Consider the following 15,220-nt stretch of genomic DNA (forward strand, 5'->3'; position numbering starts at 1 on the left):
ATAAACATGTTGTGTGTGGGGAACTAATTAACTAATCACTAATTATGTGAATATGATGAATATGGGTGGAGCTTGTGTGGGGTTTGTGTGTGTGGAGCTTGTGTGGGGTTTATGTGTGTGTGGGGTTTGTGTGGGTGGAGTCAAAAAGGGGCGGATTCAAAAAATTTCAATTTATTGGAGCTTGTGTGGGGTTTGTGTGTGGTGGGGTTTGTGTGGGGTTTGTGTGGGCGGGGCTTATGTGGGGTTTGTGTGGGTGGAGTCAAAAAGGGGCGGAGTCAAAAAAATTTCAATTTATCTTTGTCTTTTGTAATTCCTGTGAATAAAATGAACCTAAAATCTCTTCCCCTTCCAAATCATATATCTTATAAGTCCAAGGAACCGTATCTATTACATCAACAATTTTAAAAAGCTCGTTGGTCCATCTTTTAACATAACCTTTTTCAAAATGAGATTTCCACCTATATATTCTTACGATATCACCAACTTTGAACTTAGGTTTTCTGACATTAATCTCTTTTTCATATTTTAATTTTGTAAATGTTTCTGATGGTTTCATATTTGTTGACGTGTGAATCGTGTCATTATACTTATCCACAATATCCTGAATAAAAGATGACCATTGGTGTGAACCGAGTTGTGTGAATTTTTTATATAGTCTCTCTTTTAAGGTACGATTAAAACGTTCAACAACAACTGCCTTCCCTTCATTAAAGGTACTGTATAATGTAATACTGTTATTTTTTAGAAAATTCATAAATGTCTTGTTATAAAACTCTCTACCCTCATCAGTCCACAATTTTTTAGGTTTTCTCTTACTTTTATTAAAAATCTGTTGAAAGGCTAACATAAGAGTATTACCTGTTTTGTTTTTTAATGGCACAACCCACGCATATCTACTCCTCAAATCAATAACGGTTAAAGCATACTTGTACCCCTTATCATTATTAAGTTCAATCAAATCAGCAGACCAGATATAATCAACTTCCTTGGAATAAACTTTCCTTCTCTGAAACTTTGTGAATATTGGTTTATGTAATTCATCAGCTAATTGCTCTTCAGTCTTAATGACATCATTAGAGCCTATAAGTTTTTTGAATTTCCAAGACCAAGTTTCAATTTAGCACTGATCATCTTCTTCACAATGAACCGATCAACTTTTTCTCTCAAGGTTGGATTTTGTATCAGAGACAAATTATACAACATTTCTCTATCGGCTTCATGCTTTTCTTCCAACGTTGTGGTATTCCCATAATCAATATCGTGTCTCATGCACACTTCATCAACTCTATTGATAGGCTTACTCCAGAATTTAGGATTGTCTACCTCTTCTAATCTTTTATCCAAGTTTGTGCCTGGACCACAGAAAGAATACCCTGGAAGATGTAATTCCCCTGGTATTCCAGTAGTTGTAAATTTACTTCCTGATAAAAACTTTTGTATATCTCCTCCTCGTTTGTGTTTGGAGATAAATTGATTTTTTTTTTGAACCACACACCAAACATATACCTTTTTGTATAACCCTGTTATTTTTACTTTTAATATATGAAATATTTTTAGTATTAGTTTTCTTTTTACATTTGAGACAATAACTCATTTATTTATGTGAAAAATTCCTTCAGAGTGCAAAAACCTTTTTAGTTTCCAACATGCACATTTGAATCTTAATTTTTAAAACATAAAGAATCCTTAGAAATGCCTTCACTCTCTCCTCCATTTATTTAAGAAAAAAAAATGAAAAACTTGAATTAAAATGAATAGCTTGGCGATGTCAATAGTCTTGAAGAAAATATTGCAAATAGACTTGTCAATTCTTTGTTTTCCTCCTCGGTGGGTTGAGTTATTTTCTGTAATACCACCAATCTTTTTGAATCTCACTGGTTTCCATATTTTGATATTTATTTTGTCTCGCTCTTTCCTCCCTCTCCTCCCTCTCCTCCCTCTCTCTCTTCTCTCTTTCCTCCCTCTCTCTCTTCTCTCTCTTCTCCCTTTCATCCCTCTCTCTCTTCTCTCTTTCCTCCCTCTCTCTCTTCTCTCTCTCCTCCTTCTCTCTCTTCTCCTTTTCCTCCTCTTCCCTCTCTTGTTCAACTCCTTCCTCATCCCTTATTATCCTTGAATCGCTTACACCCCATAGAATATTATACATATATTCATCAGGATTTCTTGTTATTCCTGTATCCAAAATAATTTTTTTTACAACAGGAAACCAATAAAATTTCTTTTGTATTTCTAAAAGAGCCTTACCTTTTCTTAACTTTATAATTTTTTCATTATTTAACATTCTAATTAAATCTAAAGTTGTCGGTTTATCAACATCAGCATAATGCCAATCTTTTATTGAAAATACCTCATTCTTATGTTGTAGAACATATTTATTAAAATACCGAATACGCTTTTCTTGAAGGTATGCTTGGACACAGAAATGATAATTTTCTTGAAGCCTTCTTGCTGTCATTTATGTATTAGAAATATATGTTAGAATAATATTATGGCATGAAACACCTCCCCATCTTCCCATAGTTAAATCATTTTGTATTTTCTTACTTATTATATATAATCCTGTTTTTTCTGTTTTCATGAGATAAACAAGGGCAAAACCATTATTATATTTACCCTTATTAAATTCTTTTATTTGTTGTTTACTAATCGTGGCCCCACAAAACTCATTCTCGATACCAAGTGGATAATATTCTTCCTTACGAGACTGATTTAATTGTTCCAGGTCTTCGAGGTTAATTTTAAATGACCAATTATACCCTAAATCATTCATATCATACCCCCATTGTTCTATTCTCATACAAACGATACGCCCTTCTTTATAAAAAATTATTTTAATTCGAACTGTGAATTCTGTATGACCTGGAGATAATATCAATTCCTGTTGATATTACTGAGATAACATTCCTGTTGAGTTTCCAAGACATGCATCACATTGTGAGTTCAAGCCAGAACCCACATTTCAAGTCTCCAAAATAAAACCAACTTACAAAGTCTGCAAGGGATAACTCATTTCCTAATTTTTTCAAAATTTGTGAGTCTCCAAGGTGGGCCCCATATTTAGAACCATCTTGGCAGAACCCTTTTCCTGAGTCTCCAAGGTAGTTATTTAAACCATCAAGGCAGAACTCATTTCCTGATTTTTTAATAATTTGTGAGTCTCCAAGGTAAAACTTGTATTCTGGCTCATCAAGGTCAAGTTCGTTCTGTGGGTCTTGGTCGATCACAAGGTCTCCGAGGTATAACTATTTGGTTGGATCATCAAGGTCAAGCTCGTTCTGTGGGTCTTGGTCGCTCACAAGGTCTAAAACCAAGCCAACAATTTCACCCCAAGTTGTGGCAAAAGCAGTATTTTCATTTCGTATTTCAGATACAATTTCCTGTGAGAGAAAATAATAATGTATTAATTAAGTTATTTAATTATTAAATGAGTCTATGCTTAAATCAAACTGTAAATAGGAAAATAAAATCTTACCTCAACAGATAAGAGGTTTGAATCCAGTTCATCAACTTGAAGGTTTAGTTCCATACAAGTAGTAGAGCTCCAAGCAAGCACACAGCATTCCATTGCCAGCAAAAAATATGTTTAAAATGGAGCCTGGGCTTGAGGCTTTTATAGGGAAAGACTGTTGGGCATGGTTTCCCGAAGCAACCCCAGGCAAGCCCCGGCAAGCCTTGTGAGAATGGAGAATTTTTTTTTTCAAAATGGAGGATTCTTTGAAAATTCCCTGGGCAAGCCCAGGCAAGCCTTGTCAGAATGGAGAAATTTTTTTTCAAAATGGAGGATTGCTTGAAAAAAATTGCCGAACAGCCCAGACAAGCCTTGGAAATTTTTTCAGAACAATAACATTCTAGAATTTTCTCGTGATTTCTTTGAGTCAGAGATGAACTGGAAATGATGTAAGAGTAGGTGGGGCTTAGTAAAAGTGGGTGGACCTTCGTAAAAGTGGGCGTGGTTTAAAAAACACCTCACGAAAAGTGGGCGGGGCTTAGGAAAGTGGGCGTGGTTTAAAACATCTCGTGAAAAGTGGGCAGGGCTTAGGAAAAGTGAGCGTGGATTATGAAAAAGTGGGCGTGGCTTATGCAAAAAATAATCTGAGGCTCAGGAGGTGGTCAAACAAGAGCATTAAGAGAAGTTTATCATTTCATAATGGCACAAAAGGTCAGGTCAGGTCAGGTATGGGAGCATGTGCCAGAACAGCACGTCGCTGCATCCACTTTCCGCCGGTACTCCAGGGGCCTCCGTCTGGCCATCCCCCAGGCAGATGCCAGGCCCATCCCCATCTCCTTGAGATGATGGTCAACCTGTTGCAACCATGAGGCACGTGGTCGACCCACTGGCCTCCTCCACTCATGAGACTCCCTCGCTGAGAGAATCTGGTGAGCAGGATCAGAGTCAGGAAAACGAGCCACATGTCCATACAGCCGCAACTGACGATCACGGACTATGCAGGTAACAAATCTCATCCGAGTCTCTCTCAGCAACCGCTCGTTGGACACAAAATCCGACCAGCGATAGCCAAGGATTCTCCGAAGAGACCTGGTACCAAAGGAATTAAGTCTCCGTCTCAGATCCTTGGTCAGAGTCCAAGTCTCGCACCCATAGAGCAAGACTGGAAGTACCAAGGACCTGAAGACTCGGACTTTCGTCCTCCCGCACAGGTACCGGCAGCGCCACACCCCATGATCCAGTGAATCCATGACTCCCCAGGCCCGACCCAGACATCTATTGACCTCTGACTCGCAGCCAGCAGAGACATGAATATCACTGCCAAGGTAAGTGAATCTCTCCACGACCTCAACATCCTCACCACAAACAGACACAGACAGGACAGCAGCATCCAAGATGTCACCGAAAGCCTGGATCTTAGTTTTGACCCAAGAAACCCGTAATCCCAACGGCTCCGACTCCTCATTCAGCACCTCAAGGGCCCCCAAGAGGATGTCTAAAGTCTCTGCAAAGATGACTGCATCAGGCACAAAAGGGGTATCTTAAAAAATATAAAGATTCAAATGTTTTATTTTTAAATATTTTAGATGGGGATTATTGTGCAAAGAAAATTAAACGATTGAAGGAATTTAAGAATGAACAAATATTTATAGGTTCAATGAGTGAGCTAAACAATATGCATTGGTTATTTGAAAAAGAGTGTCCCGAGGCTTACATGTTTCAGATATTTCTTTAGAATCACCTTTAACAAATCACATTACTACTTGAACAAATCTTTATCTTATTGCATTGGTTATTTGAAGAGTGCCTCAAGGTTAAAAGGGGAGACAAATAAATATACCTTGGGATAAAAAGGGGGTTTACTTTTAGGGAAAAAAAATGTGAATCGCTGAAAATTCCCCATTCACTTACATGGGGAAAAGTGAGCCAGAATCAGTAGATTCACCGTACTTTTATGTTCTGAATCCGTTTCTTGTTCCAAGTCACAATTCTCATCCAGAAACGCGTGTTTTTCTTCAATCCTGTATATTTTAGGTTCAGGTCAGGCATGGGAGCATTGCCAGAACAGCGTGTTGCTGCTTCCACTTTCCACGAGTACTCCAGGGGCGTCCGTCTGGCCATCCCCCAGGCAGATGCCAAGCCCATCCTCATCTCCTTGAGATGCCGGTCAACCTGCTAGAACCAAGATGCACGTGATCGGCCCATTGGCCTCCTCCACTCACGAGACTCCCTCGCTGAGAGAATCTGGTGAGCAGGATCAGCTTATTCACACACAAATGGTTGAATTTGCCCAAAACAATCATTTCTAATGACACACAAGGTTGCTCTGACCCCATTTCTTATTGCAAATAACTATTCCAAGGCAGAAATGCGTGTTTTTCATCACATCGTGTGTATTTTCACTTAATCTACGTAAAATAAAATATTTAACACCAGAAAACTTATTCTCACACGAATGGTTTAATTTGCCTGAAACAAGCATTTTTACCGAAAACTTTGGGTTACTCTGACATCGTTTTTTGCTCCAAACACTCTTCCACTGCAGAAATGCGTGTTTTCATCACAAAGTGTGTATTTTCCCTTAATCTAAGTAAAAGAAAATATTTAACACCAGAAACCTTATTCACACAAAAACGGTTGAATTTGTCCAAAAAGAGCATTTCTAACAACACATTTGTATGTTCTGAATCCGTTTCTTCTTCCAAATCACAATTCTCATCCAGAAACGCGTTTTTCTTCAATCCTGTATATTTTAGGTTGTTTGAAGGAAAACAAAATATTTCAGACAAGAAACCTGATTCGTGCAAAATGCTCATATTTTCCTAAAACAAGCGTTTTTACGAATACATTGCGTTATTCTGACTGCTATTTTGCTCCAAATCACTCTTCTGTAGTAAAAATAAATGTTTGTCATCAAATAGTGTGTAATTTCACTTGTTCTGAGCAAAAAATGCATTCAACACCAGAAACCTTATTCACACAAAAACAGTTGAATTTGCCCAAACAATCATTCTAACCACATCTTCGGTTCGTCTCACCCCGTTTCTTGTTCCAAATCACTATTCTAATACAGAAACGTGAGTTTTTCATCAATAAGTGTGTATTTTCGCTTCATCTCAGTAAAAGAAAATATTTTACACCAAAAACCTTATACAAAGCATTTTACACAACACATTTGGCTATTCTGACACTGTTATTTTGTTGCGTATCATTATTCCGAACTCAAAACGCATGTTTTTTTCAATCAAATAGTGTGTATTTTAGTTTGTTCTGAGGAAAAGAAATTTTTTTTTACATGAAACCTACTTCATACAAAACGGTTCAATTTGTCCAAAACAAGTTTTTTAACAACACATTTATGTGGTCTCACCCCGTTTCTTGTTTCAAATCAGCATTCCAATGCAGAAATGCGTGGTTTTCATCAAATGGTGTGTATTTTCATTGTTCTTCGCAAAACAAAACATTTAACATCAGAACCATAATTCACACAAAAACGGTTGAATTTGTCCAAAAAGAGCATTTCCAACAACACATTTGTGTGTTCTGACTCTGTTCCTTGTTCCAAAAAACCTATTATAAGGTAGAAAATGCGAGTTTTTCAACAAATCATGTGTATTTTCACTTTTTCTTCGCAAAACAATACATTTTGCACAAGAAAGCTGATTAATGCAAAATGGTCTTATTTGCCTGAAACAAGCATTTTTACCAAAAACTTTGGGTTATTCTGACACCGTTTTTTGCTCCAAATGACTCTTCCACCACAGAAACCCAAGTTTTTCATCAAATCGTCTGAAATTATCGCTTGTTCTTCGCAAACCAATAAATTTAACACCAGAAACTTGATTCACAAAAAAACGGTGTAATTTGCCCAAAACTAGCATTTTACACAACACATTGGGTTATTGTGACACCGTTATTTTGTTGCGTGTCATTATTTCGAACTCAAAACGCATGTTTTTTTTCATCCAATAGTGTGTATTTTAGTTTGTTCTAAGGAAAATAAAAAAATTGTGCATGAAACCTAATTCATACAAAACGGTTCAATTTGTCCAAAACAAGTTTTTTAACAACACATTGACGTGTTCTGACCCCGTTTCTTGCTCCAAATTACCATTCCAATGCAGAAATGTGTGCTTTTCATCACATAGTGTGTATTTTCGCTTAATCTTAGTAAAAGAAAATATTTAACACTAGAAACCTTATTCACACAACACTGTTGAATTTCCAAGCATTTCCAAGCATTGTCCAAAAAGAGCATTTCCAACAACACATTTAAATGTTCTAAGTCCGTTTCTTTTTCCAAATCACAATTCTCATCTAGAAACGTGTTTTTCTTCAATCCTGTATATTTTAGGTTGTTTGAAGGAAAACAAAATATTTCAGACAAGAAACCTTATTAAAGCAAAATGGTTGAATTTGCCAAAACAACAGTTTTTAACAATACATATTTGCCTTGTCCAAGCCTTTTTAACAACACATAAGCGTGTGCTATACCCCGTTTTTTTTTATTCCAAATCACTATTCTCATACAGAAACGTGAGTTTCTCATCAAATAATGTGTATTTTCGCTTGTTCTTCGCAAAACAATACATTTTGCTCAAGAAACCTGATTTGTGCAAAATGGTCATATTTTCCTAAAACAAGCGTTTTTCCAACACATTGGGTTGTTCTGACTGATTATTTTGCTCCAATTCACTCTTCTGAAGGAGAAATGCATGTTTTTCATCAAATAGTGAGTATTTTCACTTGTTCTAAGCAAAAAATACATTTAACACCAGAATCCTTATTCACACAAAACAGTTGAATTTGCCCAAACAATGACTTCTAACCACATCTTCGGTTGCTCTCACCCCATTTCTTGTTCCAAATCACTATTATAATACAGAAACGTGAGTTTTTCATCAAAAGTGTGTATTTTCGCTTCATCTCAGTAAAAGAAAATATTTTACACCAGAAACCTTATTCACACAAAAAAGGTTGAATTTGCCGAAAACAAGAGTGCTTAACAACACATTGGGTTGTTCTGACCCCGATTTTTGTTCCAAATCTTTATTTTAATGCAATAACTTGTGTTTTTCATCAAATGGTCTTTTCACTTTTTCTGAGGAAAACAATATATTTTGCACAATAAACCTTATTCATGCAAAACGGTCTTATTTGCCTGAAACAAGCACTTTAACAACACATTATGTTGTTCATACTCTGTTTTTCATTCCAACTCACTTCTATAGCAGAAATGCGTGTTTTTCATCAAATAGTGTGTATTTTCGCTTGTTCTTAGCAAAAGAATACATTTAACACCAGAAACCTTATTCACAAAAACCTAGAGTTTTTAACAACACATTAGGTTGTTCTGACTCTGTTTTATTTTTTTTCCAAATCACAATTCTAATGCAGAAACACGTGTTCTTCTTCAAATTGTGTGTATTTTCGCTTGTTCCTAACAAAACAAAATATTTTATGCAAGACACCTAATTCATGCAAAAACGGTCATATTTGCCTATTTGGAGGTGCTGACAGTTACACAGATCAAGGGAGTGAATCATTACTTCGACACGTTGTCAGCATTGATAAAGAACAACATTGCATTCTGACTGGTGTCGCTGCACAAAAGCCATGCATTACCTTCATTAAATTTGTAAACTAAATAAGAAATATCTAAAGTTATATTTAATCATTCATTAATTGATATACTGAAGTCTTCCTCGAACTTATGCAACATTTCCAGGTTGTTACATCGTTTTACTCAAAATAGACAAATCAACATCACAAATCAGGCAGATATATGTTTTACAGAAAGCAAATGTAACAGAATACATGGATAATTATGTTTACAATGGAATCCTCTCAACTGCAGCATTTTCTCCTGAGTTCAATTAATATTCTGTGAGTGAGGAACAATGTCTTTATTCATTCACACCAATTGCAAGTGCTTAAGAGGAAATCTCAACTTTGACATCCACCTTTTCCTTTTTGGATTGCATTACTGAAAATAGCCCCACATGAGCACTTCTGTTTCCTGGGCATCAATCTCCAAGCACAAAGTACAAAGCCAAGCCCTTCATGTGGTCATCCCTCTCCAGACGAGCTGGGGGACTTCAGGTGGTTGCGCAGCTGAGCCTGCTTTAGGCCACCCTAGTAAGAGTTGTGGTAGGCCCTTAGGCCATTGCAGTGAAGTTCTACCCAGCATGGGTGATCTTGTCATTTTCAACACACCTGGGCATAGGGTTCAGGGAACAAGGCTGATAAGTGCATTAAGGATAACATTTGTCCATAGTCACAGAAATATACTGAAATCTGAATCCATGGCATAGACCTATGCATTCTCAATCACAATTTTGCACAAGTTATGAAACTCCTCTTCAATATCAGGATCCTTATAAGGAGACTTTGGTAACAAACCATTACAGGTGTAATTTTCCTCAAAAAGCATGAAGCAATCAGTGAGGGCAATGTTGTCGTAACACATTTGAAAAGTACTTATGATCACAAGTAACATCAGTCCAATAAAAATCCACTGCAACAATTTTGTCCACTATCTCCAAAGATCGTTTTTAGCCCAGAAAATATTCCATCATCTGCATAATAATTATGAAACTTAGCTTCTTCTTCTTTAATTTTTTTTTCTGTCAAACTTCCAATGTGTTCTGATTTGTCTGGGATATAAGTACAACATTCAGACCTAATAAGAGCACATGCACCCTGTGCAGCAAACACTAAATCCAAAGCAATTCGATTTTGCATAGCTTCTGTGCACATTGCAATAATTTCAACATTAATATCTGCTAAAATAGCTGCAGTTTCATTCGCAAGCATTTCCAAAGCAGCTGCCATTTTTAGCCGCGTCGCATTGCGAACGCTGGCTCTAAGAGAGCTCCGCGTTCTTCTTCTTCTTCTTCTGGTGAAGACAAAACCTTTATGACACGGCTCTTGGACACATTTGTCATTGTTATAAGTTCTTCAGCTACCTTAGCTGGTCATAAAGGTCAATTTGTTGCGAATTTTGAAATGGGGAATGGGTAAGTAAACATAATGTAGTACCACATAACCCAAAAAGCACAAACCACCAATCCAATTAATTGGAAGCCATGGATAGGCTCGGTTTCCACAAATAATTAGGTGTTATTCAATGCTGCATGTGGTCTTGGTGCACAGGTTTCAATAATATAATTTTACACTCTGACCTCCCTAATATTCTTTCCTCTGATGATTTCTGCATGAGGCACAATTCTGGTTTATCTTTTTTTTTGTCTTACCACAAAATATGGAGGCATTTTACTTAAATTAAAGTTAGGCTAGTACCAGCTACTAAAGTTCTGCTGTCGGGTACAATTCCGAATCCCATTAATTGATTTCATAATTGCTGTTTGGTCAAGCCATTCTTTTTTTATATTTCTGCATTTTAGTTATACAGTGGAAACCCTCATTTGGACCAAACCAAGGGACTTGGCCAAAAGTGGTCCGCTTGAGGGGTGGTCCCCTTAGCCGGTTTCACCATTTGGGTATGTCTTCAGGTAAAGATGTACAACTTCTTTAATACATTTAATTCCTAAATTGAATAACTTAAGTGGAACAACTGTTTGTACAGGATTTCACATCATATTTCACATTCACGTACTGTACTTTATTCACAGAAACAGACAGAAACAGTAATTTTGATTATTATTGTGCAACGTTGAAAAAAGAGTCCAGGGTGCGCTGCCTCGCGGATGATGTGGCAGATTCAGCGATACCATTCTGTAGTTTGTCGACTGTGTCCAGTAAATGTCCGAGATTCTTGGACAGAAGATACTGCCTTGTTTTCGCCATACAGTCCATTACTTCTCGCGTGGTAATCGTTGGCTCCTGCACGTCGTCATCGTCGTCAATGTCGTCATCAGCGTCACCATTGTCAGTGATAAACTCAGCCACCACATCATCATGGATTTGATTCATTTCATCGTTCTCGCATTCCGTGGGAACATCTTCGTTGGAGTTAATGTAGTCATCAACAATGTCCGTCGTCAAACCGTAATTTTCTTGCATTCTTTTGAGCAGATTGGCGAGTGGGATATCGTCTTCGTCGTTGCCCTCAACCACGTTGTCACCCTCAACAGCGTCGTTGCCGAAACCACACCGAACAAAACAACACTTCATGGTGGATTCTCTGACTTGTGCTGTGGCTTGTGCGATCCACATGCAGGCATCCTAGACAGTGACACACTTTTTAAAATCATTCACGACGTCAGTGTCGCCTGGCTGACAGCGGTCGATTTTAGCGAGGACAGTCGTACGAGTTGTTTTCAATACGTTGCTTTAATCGCGCGAATGATCCCTTGGTCGAGAGGTTGGAGACACGAAGTCGTGTTTGGGGGGAAGAACATAAACTCCACATTCGAGAGCTCGAGGTCGGGGTGGCACGGAGCGTTGCATTGTCCAGGAAGACGATGACATTTCTTTGCTGCCGTTGCATTTTCTTGTTGAACAGTTGCATCCACTCCTTGAAGAGACCTGACGTTATCCAGGCCTTCTTGTTCGATCTCCAGATGACTGGGAGACTATCGAGATTGCGGAAACAACGAGGCATGGCAGATTTCCTGATGATAAGCGTTTTCTGGAATTCACCGACCATGTTGATGAGGAAAGCAGCAGTCAAACGTTCCTTTGATTGCTTCTCGCCTTTACACTCAGTCCCTTGAACGCGGAGCGTTCTGTCTGGCATCGCGCAGTAAAACATCCCACTCTCGTCGAGATTGAAGATGTCTTTGGGGTCATATCGTGCGATTATCGTCGGTACGCACTTGGTCCAGTTGTCGACTGCTTCTTGAGGAACAGAGACCGATTCCCCAGGAATTTTGGCAGAGTTGATGTTGTGGCGCGCTTTGAATCATGAAATCTACCTCGGGAACTTCAAGCGACCGTGCGAACTCCATGGCGTGCTCTTTTATCATCGGACCGCTGACAGCACAATTCAATGCTCGAACGCGACTGAACCATGACCACATCATTTCGTCGATCTCCTGATTTTCTTGAACTTTGAAGCGTTTCTTTCTGATTGGAGCATTTTCTTCATATGCTGTCATGATTTCAGCTTTTTTCTTCAAGATGCTCTGAACCTGTGACTTGCTGACACCGTACTCAACTGCGAGGTGATGCTGAGACTTGATTTTGTCACTCTGTATGATCTTTACCTTCTCATCCAGCGTCAACTCTTTGTTGGGAGTTTTTTGAGCAATGGCAGTCGTGGAAAGAAGCGAATGGAAATCTGTGACAATCTGAGCATGGAGCACGGAACTTAAAGAGCCGAGGCAGCAGAGGCGGGTTTCCTATTGGTTACTGAAATTCTGATCCAAAAAAAAAAATGGACTTCCTCAAGGGAGCGTTCTGGGCCCTGTTCTTTTTCTGGTTTTCATCAACGATCTCTCCGACTCTAAAAAATCCTCTTTATCTCTTTGCTGATGACTCCACCCTCTGCCGTACTCATCTGTCATCCCTCAGACCAGCAAGCAGCAGATTCTTTGCTCACTGCAGATCTGGGTAAAATCACAAACTGGTCCAACACGTGGAACATGTCTTTCAATCCGGACAAATCTCACACTCTCACTATGTCTCTGAAAGGACCGTTTAGCAAACCCCCCACCCCCTCCCCATCTACTTTCTCAACAATCCTCTGTAAGAAGTCCTTTCTTTCAAGCTTCTGAGTCTCACTATCTGCCATGATCTTTCCTGGGAAAGCCACATTTCCAACCTGGCCTCCAAAGCCAGTCGCCGACTGGGAATCCTCTGTCGTGCAAAGTCCTTCCTAGGCCCACCTGAGCTCCTGACCACATACAAGGCTTTCGTCCGCAGCCTGAGGGAGTACTGCTCTCCCCACTGGGCTGGTGCTCCTGCCTCCCACCTTTCTCGGCTTCATGCTGTGGAAACCAAGGCATTTCGGATCATTGGCATCTCCCGCGATGAGGCTGAGTCTTTGGGCCTCTCACCACAGGCAGGTCGGTGGTCATTCTGTCTTCTACCGTCTCCTCTCTGGTCTCGCCCCCCCCCCCTGCTGTGTCTGCGATTTTTCTGCACCATATTTCAGCAGGGAGCTCAAGGTCTGCCAACAACCACCTTCAGGTAAAACTACCAAAATTACGAATCACTGCTCACCTTCACTCTTTCATTCCTCTTTTTCCCCGCCTTTGGAATAAACTCCCTCACTCTGTTCAATCCCATTCTTCCCTCCAGGCCTTCAAAACAGCTGTTCACCACCACCTATCATCCCCCATTCAAATCCTCGATCTTTTCTACCCCCGTTAATCCACCCCAAGCCCACCTCCTTCAAATTCCCTGCTTTCCTTCCTGAAAGTCCCTGTAATGTCCATCTTGTGTACCCCGTGTTCCCCACCCCATCCCTCTCCCTTCCACAGATCTCTAATGTCTCTGTTCCCCACGGTTTTGTCCTTCCCACTCCCGCCCCTCTTGTCTCATTCCTCCCTTGCTGTGCGTTGTGTGTTAGCTCTCACACGAGCCTCGACAAGGTATATAAAAAAACCCCCTCACTTGACTGCGCCTGGATTGGTTTGAGGGTAGAGGGGGAGCAGCTGAAAGCTGAAATCCTATCCAGTTTCCTCCTGATGACTTCATCGTTGCTTTTTTCTTGTTCGAGTTCCTTCTGATGACTCCAATGCAGGACTGTACCTGCAATATTTGGTCTTCCATTTCATTTGATCTTCCATTGGACTTTTGGGACCTTTGGGTCCTCAGGGACTTTTGGGTCCTTGGGAACTTTTGGGTTCTCTGTATCTCTGAAACTGCCCCAAGGCAAAAATTGAAACTTGGCACATGACAAGTACTCCTTATGGGGAATGTGATTTTTTTATGACATCATAGGTGTCTTCGTTATGACGTCATAATTGTATATGGAGAACACTACATCCAATCAGTATGAAAATTTTTGAGGGTCATCTAAGGCTAAATTGGTCCCCAGAAAAAAACAAACAATTGGTGATGTCATCGGTCACGTGAGTCGGCAGCCATATTGAATTGAGCGACAATCTTAAAAAAAAAAAAATTTTCTCTTGAACTGCTTTACCAATTGACGTGAAACTTTGAGACTGGTTAAAAAAATCAGAAAATGTGCTTCTTTACAATTCAAGAAGCATTTTTGGGGAAAAGCAGGCAAACCACTTTTTCTGGGGTAGTTTTTCGCGCTGAACACGAATCTGTTGTATGCCGAGCCCAAAAATTCCTAATAAGGTCACTAATTAAGGTCAAAGGTCAATGAGTGCAAACTTCAAAATTTTTCAAAAAATACCTATTTTGACATCCTCTATCCATATATTTTACTTATTTTGTGATATTTTGTAAGGTAAAGCTATAACAGGTCATCAAAATTGTAGAATTAAAGGAAATTGTTAAGGAAAAATTACACACTTTTGCAAATATCTCTGTAACGGTGAGACTTTTAGTTTTGTGTGGAGGTATACATTTTGCTTGCATTTTTTACTCCTACGTCTACAGTAAGGGTTTTCTGCTTCTGCTGATGGTATGATATCCTATGGTGAATAAGACAGATGTGTTAATGACCTAATTTGCATGTAGGTCAAAGGTTAATGAGTATGAAAGGCGTTTGTTACATTTTGCCTCACAGCTACTGGTAATTTTGCCCCTTGGCTTCTCCAAGTCCACTCCACTTGACAGTGTTGCCATCTATGTGAAGCCGGCTACATTTCACACTAGCCATGCTTGACATTCCATTTACATTCAAACAGGGTGTTCTTGAAGTAGCCCTAAATGAAGAATGAATCTAATAGC

General features: G+C 39.2%; 1 protein-coding gene across 2 annotated transcripts in view; it reads right to left on the reverse strand.

The window, feature by feature from the left end:
* Window positions 1-8,788: 8,788 nt before the first annotated feature.
* The window catches only part of LOC147009138 (uncharacterized), a 66,739-nt gene continuing 60,307 nt past the window's right edge, over window positions 8,789-15,220 (reverse strand). Inside the window, exon 5 of one of the 2 annotated variants that reach the window (XM_085862731.1) lies at window positions 8,789-9,661. In XM_085862731.1, coding sequence (XP_085718857.1) covers window positions 9,507-9,661 — 155 coding nt within the window. In that variant the 3' untranslated portion in view covers window positions 8,789-9,506. The remainder of the gene's footprint in view (window positions 9,662-15,220) is intronic. The other variant, XM_085862733.1, reaches the window with a different exon arrangement.

Source organism: Eptatretus burgeri, chromosome 17 (genome assembly GCF_056783735.1).
Source record: "Eptatretus burgeri isolate ZD-2024b chromosome 17, Ebu_testis_v1, whole genome shotgun sequence".
In the NCBI taxonomy this organism is placed as follows: domain Eukaryota; kingdom Metazoa; phylum Chordata; class Myxini; order Myxiniformes; family Myxinidae; genus Eptatretus; species Eptatretus burgeri.